Source organism: Sorex araneus, chromosome 1 (genome assembly GCF_027595985.1).
Source record: "Sorex araneus isolate mSorAra2 chromosome 1, mSorAra2.pri, whole genome shotgun sequence".
In the NCBI taxonomy this organism is placed as follows: Eukaryota; Metazoa; Chordata; class Mammalia; order Eulipotyphla; family Soricidae; genus Sorex; species Sorex araneus.
Genome location: NC_073302.1, coordinates 13,436,412 through 13,452,695, shown reverse-complemented (window position 1 = coordinate 13,452,695; position 16,284 = coordinate 13,436,412). Strand labels below are relative to the sequence as shown.

Genomic DNA, 16,284 nt, shown 5'->3' with positions numbered 1-16,284 from the left:
TCTACTCTTGAGAGTTTGTTTTGGGGGCACAGCACACCAGGTGTGGAACTCAGTCCTGGCTGCTGGGGGCTACTCCTGGCCCTGTGTGCTTCAGGTGCCCTCTGGTGGTGCTTGGGGACCATGTGTAGTGCCAGGGATTGAACTGAGTGGTTCTACTTGTAAGGCAAGCGTCTTAACCCCTCTATCTGGGCAGGCAATTGTTGAAGGTGGCAGTGAAGTGAATCTTACTGTAGCCGTTATGGTTGTAGGGCTGCAATTCTGACCCCTGGGTCGTGTCTCTTGAAAGTTCTCCAAATCACCCCAGCATCAGGATTCCTTCCCCTTTCCACCCCCACCCCTGCCCCCTGCTCCCCACCTCCTTGGTTTTCCCAAGCGTAAGATGTGACAGGCAACGCCAAACTCAAAAAGCTGCAGTATCTAATGAGATCCTTCGGAAACTACCAAGAATTGCTTTGGAAGAGTGCTCTTAACTTAGGATGAATCCATTGCCCTGTCCGGCTCCAAGGATCATGCCTCTTGATTATGTGCTAAACTTTTAGTTACCCTGGAAACTGTAAATATATTCAGTTGTACAAAGGACATGCTCCTTGGGGAAGTTCATTTTCCTGTTTTCATAGTCAGGGACCAGGGCCTTTGCCCCATCTCTGTCTCACTTTGGCCTTTCTTTTTGCCAACCCTGGAGGTGACGTCACCACCACCAGCTGTTTGGCCTAGCTGGCGCCATCTCCTTGACAACAGAGACCCCACCACAAAGCTGGCATTATTATTTCCTTGGGCAAGGTCATGTCAAATGACTGGGAGGAAGTAGCGTTCAGCCAGATGTTTTTCATTAGAAACCTCCTGAAATTTTTAGCCAGAATGTTTACAGGATCAGCCCATGCACTGCTACTTAGATTTACTTCATTTTATGCAGATGACTTTGACTTTCTAGCCTGCTCTAGAGATGAGAAAACTAAGATCCGGAGAAGGGACAAGGTCGGCTAAGTACCGTTGTTCCTCCTATGCTATCTTTCTTTCCATCTTCCTATTCTCACTTCTCAATTCGAAATGATTTCAGACTTTTAAAAAGTTGCAAAATAAAAAGTCAAAGAATTCCCTGTGTCTCCTTCACTCAGCTTCCTGAAACATTAACATTTTACATAAATGCACATTTGTCAAAAAATATGACATAACATTGACATAATGTTATTTACAAGAGACCTCTTTTAAATGCAATCAGGAGTAGGTGGTAGTGGAGAACATTACCGCCCTTTTTCTGGCCCAGAGGCTAATCTTGGATTCTGCGTTGCATTTAATCACAACATCCCTTTCCTCCATTCTGTGATGAGTTCTCTATCTTTGTCTTTCAGGGCATCGACATTCCCAAAAAGCCCCTGACAGATATTGTCCTTTGCCTTGGGTCCATGCAATGCTTCTCCCCTGGTTAAACTGAGGCTTTCTCTATTTGGCAAGAATCCCCAAAAGGGGGCTGGAGCAATAGCACAGCGGGTAGGGCGTTTGCCTTGCATGCGGCCGACCCGGGTTCGATTCCCAGCATCCCATGTGGTCCCCTGAGCACCGCCAGGAGTGATTCCTGAGTGCAGAGCCAGGAGTAACCCCTGTACATCGCCAGGTGTGACCCAAAAAGCAAAAAAAAAAAAAAAAAGAATCCCCAAAAGGTGATGTTGTACCTGTGCTAGCACTGTCTGTCTTCAACTAATAATGTGAATTCTGCCCTCGTGGCTAAGGTTAGCTATTGGTCTGGCTCATGGTAAAATTACTGGTTTTCCTTTTCTAAGACTCATCATGGGTCATATATAAGAATATTTATCAAAATTTATATGCGAATATGTGTACTCTGATTCACCAAATCATCATGGCTATCACAGAATGACTAGTATCCCAGACTTCAATGAGCTGATTTAAAAGTACATACTTTTATTTATTTTTTTTCTTTTTGGGTCACACTCAGCGATGCTCAGGGGTTACTCCTGGCTTTGCACTCAGGAATTACTCCTGGCGGTGCTTGGGGGTCCATATGGGATGCTGGGGATCGAACCCGGGTCGGCCGCGTGCAAGGCAAACGCCCTACCCGCTGTGCTATCGCTCAGGCCCCCAAAAGTACATACTTTTAAATACATTTAAGTACATATAAAATCAGAGTAAAATACCTTACATACTTGATGGTATAAGGAAAATTAGGGTTGGGAGACGTTTCAAAGAGCTAGAACACATGGCTTGCACGGGGATGGTCTGGGTTTGATCCTTAATACCACACATCCTCTGAGCACCAAATTAAAGAGGAAGAAAAGGAAATAAAATTACTTAATATTATAGGGGCACAAAGAGAAGAGATTAAATCTTCGGGCTGGAATGATAGCACAGCTAGTAGGGTGTTTGCCTTGAATGCAGGCAACCCCTGGGTTCGATTCCTCTACCCCTCTCAGAGAGCCCGGCCAGCTACCGAGAGGCAAGCTACCTGTGGTGTATTTGATATGCCAAAAACAGAAACAAGTCTCACAATGGAGGCATTACTGGTGCCTGCTCGAGCAAATTGATGAGCAACGGGATGACAGTGCTACAGTGATATAGGGATTGAGGGGTGGAGAAAAGACCTTTTACAAATTATATCCACACCCTGCAAAAGCAGGCAAGAAGCCTGAATGTGCCTTATGGACACTAACGCTTCACTTTTTTAAAGACCTACAGAAACAAAATCAAGTCACTGTTTGATGCAGTAGTTTCTGAAAGTCCAGGTCATGATGCTCATCCTGAAAACTCACTCACAGTGCAGAGATGACTTTCTTATCCTTTTCAAAATGAAGAAATGATGGCTTTAGAGACATGAAGTATTTTTTTTCCAAAGTCACATAGCAAGATAGTGACAGAGGACTTCAGTCTTCTGAATCAGAGAATTAGCACTGGTGGGCTTGTTGAAATTTACAGAAATGTCGAGCAAGGATACGTGACGGAGCACCACCTTGCCTGTCCTCACCCTCCTCAGTACCAAGGCCAGATCCCCACATGCAGCTCCAGAGAATACAGCCCTAACGTGACAAGTCGTATTCCCCAGAACCTTTCCCAGGTGCACATTTGAATATGTAAAATAGGCATAGCTGTCGGCAAAGAAGGATAATCAAATCAATCAATTGTCTGGACATGCTGCAGATTAAAGGGAGCATAAAGGGGCTGGAGCGATAGCACAGTGGGTAGTGCGTTTGCCTTGCACACGGCCGACCTGGGTTTGATTCCCAGCATCCCATATGGTCCCCTGAGCACCGCCAGGGATAATTCCTGAGCGCAGAGCCAGGAGTAACCCCTGTGCAGAGCCAGGTGTGACCCAAAAAGCAAAAATAAAAAAGTAAAAAAATAAAAAATAAAGGGAGCATAAAAAGACTTGACGGCAGTTGGAGTGAGTTTTTCCTGAGGTGAATTTTTTTATGGAGAGAACACTTGATCATATATATACAAATATATATATATACACATATGCACATATATATACATATATATATATAATTACACCCGGTGTTGCACAAGGGTTACTCCTGGCTCATGCACTCATGAATTACTCCCGGCGGTACTCGGGGGACCATATGGGATGCTGGGAATCAAACCCGGATCGGCCGTGTGCAAGGCAAATGCCCTACCCTCTGTGCTATCGCTCCAGCCCGACCATTTCTGATCTTGAGGTGCATGATTATCATAGGTTGCCATCATGGGTTGGGGAATTTGGGGATTTGGTAAAGAAGAAAAAGCATTCTAGACTGCACAGAGTCCCCTGAAAGAGTTCCTTCAAGTAAGTTAGAAAATGATGTTACTTATTTGGAGTGCTTCACACGGGAAGCAGAAGCAAGAAGCTATACCTTTGCCCAGTGGCCTGTCAGAGTCCAAGGCTTTTGACCTTAAGGCTATCCTTTAGAGGGAGAAGGTTCTGTGGATACTGGTGGTCCTCCTTCCATAAAATAAAGTGTTCTCGGGGCTGGAGCGATAGCACAGGGGTAGGGCGTTTTCCTTGCATGAGGCCAACCCTGGTTTGATTCCCAGCATCCCATGTGGTCCCTTGAGCACCGCCAGGAGTAATTCCTGAGTGCAGAGCCAGGAGTAACCCCTGTGCATCACCACGTATGACCCAAAAAAGCAAAAAAAAAAAAATCAGAAATGTCATATGAATACCACTGCCAACATGTTCCCTAGATTATAATAAAAACAAAAATGTTTGAACTTGGCTTGAAAAGGGCCCGGGATGGCTCAATAATAGAGCACCTGCTTTGCAGACGTGAGGCCGAGAGGTTGACCCCCCCAGCACGGGTACACACGCAGAATGCGAGCCCAGTGGCACTGCCCTTTGTAATCCTACAGAGCATCATGCAAGTGTGTGATTGCTGGTGAGAGAATATCTCACTCCATTACAAATAACTCAGCCCCAAACTGAGAATGGCCTTACCCCGAAACTGTGCTGTGATTTGGCTTCCTACTCAGACAACTGGTCACCTGGTACGTGATCTAGTTCTCCCTGCACATGAGAAAGAATAACTTTGCATTTGGACAGTGAACCTGTTGTGAAAGATCTAAATAAAAGGGAAAGAGGAGGAAGTTCCCACTCACTGTGGATGTTGTATGTGTGAGTAGCTTCACAGTTAAGAGTTTATTCAGCCTCATGCTACCCTAAAAGGTCATTATCATGGTTCCTTGTATAGAACAGGGTCACCTGCTAACTTGTCAACAGTCCGTGTCAACAGTCTGCATTTTCATCAGCCAGTCCTCTTCCAAATCCTATGCTCTTCGTGTTGCAGCTATTGTCTATAAACTCAGATAGATTTGCTGGTGATGCATCCTTTAATGAGACAGCATTAGCTAAGTAATCCATGTCACTGACTTCTGAAACACACAGCTCAATTGAGTCTCAGTTGCTAATGTCGCCTTTGGTCCAGTTTTTCTCATATCATCCCACCTCCTCTGTTATCTGTTTAACTGACACTTTAACTCTTCATGTAATCATTGAACAATCTGTCTTTTAATACAGAAAGGCCAGGTACAGATTATATATGAAACTAATTTTTTTACCAAGGACATATGCTTATCAACAGATCTAGTATTTCATCTTAACCAAAGGAAATTCAAAATGCAAACTATAGCCAAATTCGGATCCTTACTCTGGAATTTAAAGTCCCCATTTGAGACCATCCCTTTGGGGATTAATGGTCCATTGGAGACTATACAATTTGCTTAATTACCCCCAAATTATCTCAACTAATACAGAATCTTAATAGACAACCATTAATGTCTTTATCCCTGTCTAAAAGAATCTTATCTCATGGCAAAAATAGCTTCCTTGAGTAAGCTAGATAATCTCCTAGCCATGGTGATTAAAGATAACAATGGCTCATTTAGAAAATGTTTGGGGAAATTAAAAAGCAGGATATAGGCTGTTGGTTCTGCAACCTACTAAAAATAAAGGTGAGAAAGGGAGGTCACCAAAAGCATCCGTCTCGCAGAGCAATTCTCTTCTACCCACTCAGCACCGGCCGGCCGGCCGCAGTGTCTGAGAACAAGCGAGGTCTGGTCTCGGGGTCAGTGCCGTGTGCCCTGGAGGAATGAGCTTCCCGAAGAGATGCTTCCACGAAAGGAGATTTTGTGCTCTTTTTCTCTGGATCACACCTTCTTTGAAGTGGTGCTACCCAAAATAACAGTCTCTTGGACTAGGGATTAGACTTGGACTAATTTAAAGCTTAAGAACTTCAGCATTTTGGGGCTGGAGCGATTGTACAGCGGGTAAGGCATTTGCCTTGCATGTGGCCGACCCAGGTTCAATTCCCAGCATCCCATATGGTCCCCTGAGCACTGCCAGGAGTGATTCCTGAGTGCAAAGACAGGGATAACACCTGTGCATTGCTGGGTGTGATCCAAAAAGCAAAAAAAAAAAGAACTTCAGCATTTTTACGTTTATAAGAACATATAAAGGGGGCTGGAGCAATAGTACAGCAGGTAGGGCGTTTGCCTTGCACGCGGCTGACCCAGGTTCAATTCCCAGCATCCCATATGGTCCTCTGAGCACTGCCAGGGGTGATTCATGAGTGCAGAGCCAGGAGTAACCCTTCTACGTTGCCAGGTGTGACCCTCCACCCCCAAAAAAAAGAACATATAAAGAACAGAAGTATCTTAATGTCTTTATCCTAGTTACCAAAGTCAGAGCTTTGAGACTTCTGATTTATTCATTATGGGGTGTTTGTTGTTGTTGTTGTTGCTGTTGTTGGGACTTTTTTGTTTATTTTGTTTTTTGGCACCAGAAACTTTGCATGGCAATGGGGATAAGAGATGATGACAGGCCAGTGAGAGGTTCACGGGGCTGGAGCGCATGCCTTGCACGTGGAAGACGCAGGAAGCACCCCCTGATCCTTGAGCACTGCTGGGTTTAGCCCACAGGACCACAGCACCACCAGGTCCGGACAACACCACAGGGTCTGGCCTGAGAAGTGAATGTTAAGGTCTACACAGTTGAGCCATTGATCATGGGAAGGGACCCCAGTCTCCCTGAGACATCCACAAAGAGATGCAGACAGTCCCGAACCTCAGACTGAACAAACTGATAGTAGAGAACTTCATTATCATAATCTTCTCTATCGTGAAACAATACCGGATTGGGCCCAGTGTCATTTTCTGTTTCTATTGAGATAATCATGATTTAGCTGTTGCAGTCTATGAATTACATTGATTTTTTTACTATTACAACAACCTGGAGCAACAGCACAGCAGGTAGGGTGTTTGCCTTGCACGTGGCCGACCCGGGTTTGATTCCTCTGTCCCTCTCAGGGAGCCCGGCAAGCTACCGAGAGTATCCCGCCCACACGGCAGAGCTAAATACGCCAAGCTACCCGTGGCGTATTTGATATGCTAAAAAAAGTAACAACAAGTCTCACAATGGAGACGTTACTGACGCCCGCTCAAGCACATCGATGAACAACGGGACGAGAGTGCGACAGTGCTACAACAACCTGGCCTGCATGGGATAAACCCTCGCTGACCAAGATATGCTTTTAAAAAATGTATTGTTGCATTTAATTTGCTTAAGTTTTCTAAGAAAATTTTGTGTCTAGATTATTAAAGAAAAATACTGGTCTATGGTTTTTTGCCCGCTCAAGCAAATCAATGAACAATGGGACGACAGTGCTACAGTGCTACTGTCTTTGTCTTGTTATCAGAGCAAGACTGGTCCTATAGAATGAGTTGGGAAATATCACCTTTTCCATTTGGGTATGTACAGTTTATCTAAAATAGGCATTCTTTTTAGGAAAAAAGATAGAATTTTATAGAATTCACCAGTGAGTTGTCTAGAGCCACAGTTTTCCTTGTGGGAGGTTAACTACAAGTTTAAATTTTTTAATAGCTACAAGGGCCATTTAGCTCATCTCATTCTTTTTGCATGATCTTTAGAAGTCTGTGTCCTTTAAATAAATAAAGTAATAATTGCTGAGTGCAATTAGCAGTAAGCCTGAGCACTGCCAGTGTGGCCCTAAAACTAACTAAATAGACAAATACCAATTGCAGATCCAGAGAGATGGTAGAGGAGATAGCTCAGCTTGCATGTGGCGGGCCCCAGTTTGTTCCCTGGCACCATATATGATCCCACAGGCACACCAGGGGTCACTGCTGAGCCTATAGCTAGAAATATAGCGCCTGAGCACCATAGGGCCCACCCCACCCACTCCCAAAGAAACCAACAATAACCACCATTTACTAGCACTGTAGCACTGTAGTCCCGTTGCTCATCGATTTGCTCGAGCGGGCACCAGTAACGCCTCCATTGTGAGACTTGTTGTTACTGTTTTTAGCATATCAAATACGCGACGGGGAGCTTGCCAGGCTCTGCCGTGCAGGCGAGATACTCTTGGTAGCTTGCCAGGCTCTCCAAGAGGGGCGGAGGAATCGAATCCGGGTTGACTGAGAGCAAAGCAAACACCCTACCCGCTGTGCTACTGCACCATTTACTAAGCATTTAGAATGTGCTGTGGCACTGTGCAGATACTAGATACAGCATACTTGTTGCTGACTTCAAGAAACACAAAGTCTACTAGAGAAAAAACTGAGTATGTACTCAACAATGAGTAAAGAGAAAGCCATAGAACCTTTGCCTGACAAGTTTGTTAGGGAATGTGGAGAGGATTAAGTTTCTTATCTTAAGGGATGGCAAGATGTGAATAAGCATTCTCAAGAACGTTACAGAGGGAACTCCTACAAAAGGACAAAGATCAGGTATACTGGCAAAAATTAGGGAATTATGCACTATAGCATTGTAGCACTGTCAATGAATAGCGTTATTCATCGATTTGCTCGAGCGGGCACCAGTAACGTCTCCACTGTGAGACTTGCTGTTACTGTTTTTGGCATTTGGAATATGCCACGGGGAGCTTGCCAGGCTCTGCCGTGTGGGCGGGAGATTCTTGGTAGCTTGCCGGGCTCTCTGAGAGGGACGGAGGAATCGAACCCCGGTTGACCACGTGCAAGGCAAACACCCTACCACTGTGCTATCGCTCCAGTGCTATCCAGTGCTATCGCTCCAGCCCTAGGGAATCATACCTAAGTTTAATACAATCAACTTAAAATAGTAGTTAGTACAGGGGAGGGCAGAGACATTTTGTGGGAGGCTAAGAGATTAAGAAAATATTGGCAAATATCACCTGGTTTGACCACACAAACGAAACCACACAAAGGAAACTAAAGAAGATCGCCTCCCTCTTCCTTTATTACCCAAACCTATGCTTCATTGGATCCAAAATATTTGGCTTGTTTTTTTCTGCAACTGTTTGAAGTCCAATATTCAACCAGGTTTAAAACCTATGTATTAATATGACTAAACAATACATGTTAAATGCAACATTATTTCATTGCTTTCATTCTGTGAGCCAAAGTGTTAGGAAGCCTGTGATTACAATGATTGCTGCAATATTTTTTAAATAAAATTGCCTTGATAAACTAAAAAACAGGTAAAAATACAGGTCTTTGTTTTGGGGCCATATCTAGCTGTACTCAGAGCTAACTCCTGGTCTGTGCTCAGGGAGTTTGGGAGACCATCAGGGGTGCCAGGGATCGAGGTTGGGGTTGGCTGCTTACAGGGCAAGCACCTTCACTCATGTACTTTCTCTCATTCCCCAAAACTGTTATTTTTAAACAGTGGGTAGGGCGTTTGCCTTGCACGCGGCCGACCCGGGTTCAAATCCCAGCATCCCATATGGTCCCCTGAGCACGGCCAGGGGTAATTCCTGAGTGCAGAGCCAGGAGTAACCCCTGTGCATCGCCAGGTGTGACCCAAAAAGCAAAAAAAAAAAAAAAAAACCAGTAACAAGTCTCACAATGGAGACGTTACTGGTGCCCGCTCAAGCAAATTGATGAACAATGGGATGACAGTGCTACAGTGCTGCTTACGATGTTGTTTTACCCTATTAACACGTCGCTAATTCTATTATCTCAAAAAAAAAGCATGTCTTGAATTTGTACTAATTTTAAAATGTAACTAAGCCCAGTTGTCACTTTGAAGCTATAGATTTAATTATAGTAGTGCATATAGAATAATTTTAAACTTGCATCATATACTCTAAAAATAAATACAACCAATTTTTAATAATGGACCTAGTCAATGTCTTTATACAATAAACCTTCAGTAGATGTCTGAATATGAAACTATAGAAGTGGTGTTTCTGACATTATTTCCTTCTGGTCTGCTGTTTGTATATATAGTTACTTTCTTTTGAATGTTTTATTTGACTAGACATGTTCATTTTGTGTTCTTAAAATAATCTCCAGTTCATACATATCACAGAACTTCATGTACGTATGTAGTGATTATAAAGTAACAAAACTTTGATATTAAGAAGGAAAAACTGAAATGTTAAGGTTTAAATACCAACTGAAGTCGAATAAAGAAATCAAATAGTTTATGACACTCTCTTCACAAAGAAAAGGCAGAATTACTTTTCTTCTTTTTCAAAGTAACAGCATTTAGCTTTGTCAAAACGGGGAATCTTCAAGGCTATTTCAAAATAATTTTAAAAGATGTACCTTTACAATTTATCTAATAAACACAATGATTCTATTTCCATTACACTAAAGAATGATTTTTTTTACATGAATGAAAAAGAAATCCAAAAGGAGCAAGGTTTTTCTGAGAAATTTTCATGGAAGCTCCAATAGATTTTATAAACAAATAGCCAAAAGCACAAATAAGAAAATATGTTTATATATATGCATTTTACTTGGTAGGGTTGTTTTGGGTTTGTTTTGTTCAAAGAAAGGGGATATTCTTTATGTGGCCTTATTTTCTGCCTGTGTGGAAAACACACTTTAAAGGAATTCCTTAAAATTCAAAGCCTGGCCAATAAATGAAGGTTTCAAAGGTCTTCATGAAGTGGTTTGAAAATAAATGATCCATGATGTGTATTAAAATATTTCCAGAAACTCAGAGCACACTGAAAAGTAAAACAATAAATCTACAATAGGTACAAATTATATACATTTATTTTTAATAATTTTAAATAACACTCTCGTATAAATTCTTTCATATATTCAAATCATACACAAATTAGAAATGCATCATGAAGCCTAGTACAGCGTACATCTGAGATATGCTTTTAAAATTTATGTTAGAATTTTAGTGACATAAATGCAAGTTTAATGTTTCAGAAACATTCCCTAATTGCTTGGGCTGACATTTAATGTGTTACAGAGTGTTTGAGTGCAGCATGAAAACTTTAAATCATTCCACTTTCGGATGAGATTGGAAGCCCTGGGATCTCTTTCTCTCTCTCTCTCTCTCTCTCTCTCTCTCTCTCTCTCTCTCTCTCTCTCTCTCTCTCTCTCTCTCGTTTCTATTATTACAACTGCATAAGTAAAAAGTAAGAAAGATTCCCAACTGCCTTTAAAAAGGCATCATTCAACCACTGACGTTTTAATGTTCCATAGCCTTTATTCTTTTTGATATTACTTGGCGTCTCTGAATGAATCAGTGTGTTCTTCCTCCTTTTTGCCCCCTTGGCTGAGGGGTTCATGAAAGAAACTTGCTTTAATCTCCCATTATTCCCCTGCACACACTGAATTCACTTTAGCTCCCAAACTCCTTTCTGTCAAGAACATCTCAATAGACTGAAGGTTTTTTGGTGGGTGAGGCCAAACTTCTTTCCTTGCCCTAGTAGGACACACTGAGTTGCTGTTTACTTCTCCAAGCTTTGTTTGTTTAGATGTTTGGGGGCCACACCGGGCAATGCTCAGGCCCGCCGTCTGGCTCTGTGCTCAGGGGTCACTTCTGGCGGGACTTGGGGAATCATCTGGGGTGCCGGGATCAAATCTGGTAGTCTGCCGTATGCAAGGCAAACATTCTGACTCCCCAGACTTTTATTTCTGGGGTTCATGTATATAACACAACTCTTATGTACATACGCAAAATACAAGCAGGGAATGGTTGTGCCACATATTACGCTCACTGCGTGTCTGTGAAAAATATCAGGCCACAGCGAACGATCACGAAACCCAGTTCCAAACAAAGCTGTAAGAGAAGTCCTGCTGTTTCAGCTCTTTGCCTCCAAGATGGTGTGGGCTGGGCCAAGTGTCCTCAAAGCACTCAGCTGACCACTGTGAACTAGGCGGGTCAGCGAGAATCAATGACTGATGTTCCTGGGAGGATAAGGGCTAGACAGTAGCCATGAGATTTCATACACACACACACACACATACACCACACACACACACACACGTATATATATGTATACATACATACATATATATATATATATATATACCCTCACCCCATGTCTGCTGTTCTCTTTTTCATTGAACAATGTCATCATCTGCATATTCTCCTAAATTTCAGGTATCCCTAAGATTAATACATTAAGTCCATAGGACCTTAGTACAAGTGAGGTTTAGTTTTATATTATTCTTCTTCTCTACAGCTGGAGAAATTCCACTAGCAAGTGACCTTTGGGAGCTGGAGGGTAGTGGGGAAATAAGGGAACAGAGATATGATTAACAATTACCTAGGACCCCTGTCAGAAATGGATGAGGGCTTACTATAACGAGCTAATGAGAATAAAAGTACCGCAACAACAGTAGCTGTCATCTATCGGTAATATTCACACGGTCCTATCTCATTTGAAAATAAACACATTTCTAATCCTTAAACAAAACTTCTTCCAGTATGAGGCCTGCAGATAAACCGTTGGGGTCCTAGGGATCCATGCCTTTACAGGAATGAGTATCATGTAACTTATCCTGGACTTGTTTCCCAGTCTGATTTTGGTGGTAAACCACAACCACTTCCTGAATGAGAACAGAATGATTTCCACCAGCAAAAAGCAGAAGACACAATAGAACATTCTTTCAAATTAGTCTTTTTTAACTTGATTTTTTTTCCCCAATTGGGAAACACGGAAAATGTGACCTAGAAGCATTTAATAAAGATTCAAAGGTAAAGGTTCTTTGTGATTCAATTGCTGCAGTGCCTTTTAAAGTCTGCTTCCAGGAAGTTCGACATCGGTGGTCTTCGACCACATAGCCACAGACTGGTGCCAGTGTGAGGTGTAGGAAGGCTGCAAACCTCTGCTCAGCCACTGCCCGTTGACCAGGAGCAGGACGGGCACAGTCTGCGGGCGCGAAAGGCAGAAGGACGCCCCTCGGCACGGCCAGAATTGAGAAGATGTGGTTGTGCGCTCAGACCTCCCTCCACACCCCCCATGACAAAAACTCCTTTCGCTGTTGGGTTCATTTGTATTGAGCAAATATTTACTTCTCACTGACCTCAACCTCTGGCTCTGAAAGGCGGGTAAATGGGAGAGAGGCAGGTCTGACACTTTGCACAGCCCCTGCATGCTGAGGCCGATGTAACAGCCGGTGGGGAAAGCAGGGTTTCCCTTCCAGCCTGGAAGGATTAGTTCACTTTAGTGAAGCTCAGGCTAGTCGTTTTCTTAGCGCCCACATTGGCTTCCGCTAGCAAACCTCCTGTACTCTTTCCACAAAGTCCTTCCTGGCTGTGTGAACCCCCTGATCGCACCTGGGACTTCAGAAAATCAGAAATATTCTCAGCTGGGATTTTTCCTCCCAGCCCTCTGGTGCCCCTGGCCAGGCGAGGTCCGCGTTAGCAGCACATAAGGAATTGTGTGGACACGTAAGGAATTGAAAGGACAGAATTTCAGAGTTAGGAGTCCCGATTGATTCCCAGTCTAATAACAATAAGTTGTGTGGCCTTGAACCGGCATTTCACATCAGCTCTCAGTCACATCTAGACTATATCCTAGGGGGACCATTGTTGAAAGACAACAGATACACATCTGGAAAGGTACCCTGAAACTGCAAAGGGTTGTAGTCATAATAACTGATTTTTAACATTGCTTAATGAGATGTCATCTCTCTTCTCACGCGCCCCCGACATCACCAGCAGTACATTACCTGTCTGCACATTCTCCAGAGCAGGGGATACCTCCGCGCCCTGAAAAGAACTTAAGGGTCTCCTACAAAGTGATAACCGGAAGGGGTTTTTCTTCCTCTGGGGAAGTTAGGGCAGAGTTGTCAACTTACTTGACAGTTTTCTATTCCTCCTAATATCTGTACTTGATATTTCTGTATCTGCTGACTTTTTAAATTTATAATCTGTCAATATCAATATGATAAGAGCTGAGAGCCACAGTAGAGGACCTGTAGGAAAAGCTGCATCTAGAATGAAGGACTCACTAGACCCGCCCACTACAGAGCAACTCTCTTAGAGGAGGAGAAAATGATAGAGAAGTGTGAAGAGGCGGTTCACATCTGGAAACGAATGACAGACTATGTCCAAATGAAGGAGGCATACTGGCGGGAAGGGGAGGAATAGAAATATTTCACAGACATGAAAAGACGGGATCCCAAGTGATGTGATAGCTTTGCTTCTGAAATGAAAACATCTGTCATTCCTTTGGAAGACTATATTTTACATTAAAAACTTTTTAATGAAGATATGCTCTACATTAAACTAGGTAAAATACACAGAGGGGCTAATGTCTAATTAGATGAGTAGTTTGGAGAGTGCAGCCTGGGTCCCACCTGAATAATCACCGACATAAAAATCTATTGCTTGAATCTATAGGAAGTCAAAGAACATATAACTTTACTGTTGAGAAAGGGCAAGAACAATTAGAAACATTCAACCTCTTATAAATTTCAACTATGTCCAGACAGGGACTAAAAATGACCGTTGCTTACCAGAGTCCCAGCTCTAGCAATATTGCCATCTATTTTACAGTATTTTAACCAACCCCTGTATATGTTTTTTACAACGCTATTAACTGCTGTACAAATACATTCTAGATGATAAAATATGACATGATTTTTTTTACAAATAGATACAAATACAATATTGACCAGATATGCTACATTAATTATATACAGCTTGTTTATCTGGAGGCAGGAGTAATGGTCCTCACTTTTTGACAATTTATCATTTACACTTGAGACCCTGTGGAGGTCCATCAGCTTCCTGTTCCCGATGTTGTTTTCCTGTCTCTACTCTCAGGCGCTTATCGTGTGTTTTAATCCTATAATTGAGCAGAAACTCTGGAAGGAGAAATCGAGCCCTTCTGAAAATCGTGGAACTTTCTGTCCCTGTCTTGGAAACAATAAGGATTGTTTATTGTGACACAGACCGGACATCTTTTCCTTCATGATATTCCTTTCGTACAATGAATGAGTATCACTCCTGAACCTCCTTCTAAAAATAGTTTCAGGAATGGAGATGAAGTCTTCCGGAAGTCTTTTTTCCCATCCACATCCATGATCCTGTTAATCGCTGGCTTGATGAATACTTTCCCGGGAATCTATCTGGAGGTCAAAGTGGGTTTGGACTACACTAGAGGGTTCGGCCTTTCTAGCACATCCCAAGTGGTTTGATACAAAAATATACTTTAGTTTAAGTCCTTGTTGACAGTGAATGCTCCGGGTCTTCAGGGGACAACTAGAGTAATCAGGCTAAGTGCATTACAAATCTGTACCTGAAAATTGCAGGTGCACTATATATGCCTTTGCTCACTCCGCAAATTCGACCCGAGCGCCAACGCTGTCTTAGTGAGACTAAGATCTGACAATCTGGGAGAACAGTTCTAGCCCCTTAGGCTTTGTAGTTATGTATGGGTGTCGTCAGGGTTAGTTGCCCATTGGGAGCCACTTCATTGGCATCATCTTCCAACAATCCCGACACATCTGCATTGGGAATGCTATCGTGGTAGCTGCTGAAACTGATATTGTCTTCTTTTAGCTCGATGGTCCAAAAGGGGGCATTCAGTTTCCGGTTTTGGTATTCCCGGTACATATACACGGCCCCCACAAATCCCATCAGCAGCACCACCACAATGATGATGACTGTCAGAATGATGATGTTAAACTGGGTCCATGACACATCAGCCAAAGCTGACGTGCTGTTCTCGGAAGAGCTTACTGAATAGATAGTCTGCAGGGTGGTGAGGGTAAATGTACTATTTATAACAGGGGTGGGCACGGATGTGGTCAAAGAAGCATTGGAAACCAAAATGGTAGAACCTTCAGGTGTTGGAACAATAACTTCTGAAAATAAAAAACAGAGAATGAAATGTAGAAGACAAAATCATCTAGTTTTGAGAAACAATAAAAGAAATACACATGGGAGTGGAAGTTGATATGGGATGTTGACATGATATCCTGCTTTAAGGTAAGACAAGTTAAAAATAATTTTTAAAGAACTAGAGTGAAAAGAATCAAGTCTGAAAAGCTAGATTATTCCATCCATGGCTGTTCTCCAAAATGTATAATATTCATATATATCTTTGGGAAATTTCTAATATTGGAATTTTCCACTATTGACTCTTGAAGGGATTTCATACAAATTCTTGTGAAGGTAGTAACAATGTCACAACTGGATAAAATCTTTGGTTAAAAGTTACAGGGATAAGGGACAATCATGTAAACTAAGTTCAATATATCTGATGGCATTTCATAGGGATAAATTCTCTTCCAAGGAGACAAAAATAAATTAGAAAGACTATTTCTAGTTACTTTTGGAAAACATAATTCAAATGTTTAAATTTGATGTAAGTCAAAGAAAAAACACCCTTCCTCTAGCCTCATTTGTGTTATATTTCCTCTATGTATACCAATTTCATAACTAAGGTATCATATTTTGTATTTCTACTGCAGTATACCTCAGTGGAAATAGAGAAGATTTTAGAATTCAAGTAGAAATGTTATAGCTAGAAAAAAAAAAAGAAATGTTATAGCTAGAAATAATTGAGCCAATCCTTTTAAAAATTGATGTTC

General features: G+C 42.3%; 1 protein-coding gene across 1 annotated transcript in view; it reads right to left on the bottom strand.

Moving 5' to 3' along the window:
* Nucleotides 1-10,473: 10,473 nt before the first annotated feature.
* Nucleotides 10,474-16,284, bottom strand: part of MEGF9 (multiple EGF like domains 9) — a 102,300-nt gene continuing 96,489 nt past the window's right edge. The window contains exon 6 of the mRNA XM_055124882.1: nt 10,474-15,555. Coding sequence (XP_054980857.1) covers nt 15,104-15,555 — 452 coding nt within the window. The 3' untranslated portion in view covers nt 10,474-15,103. The remainder of the gene's footprint in view (nt 15,556-16,284) is intronic.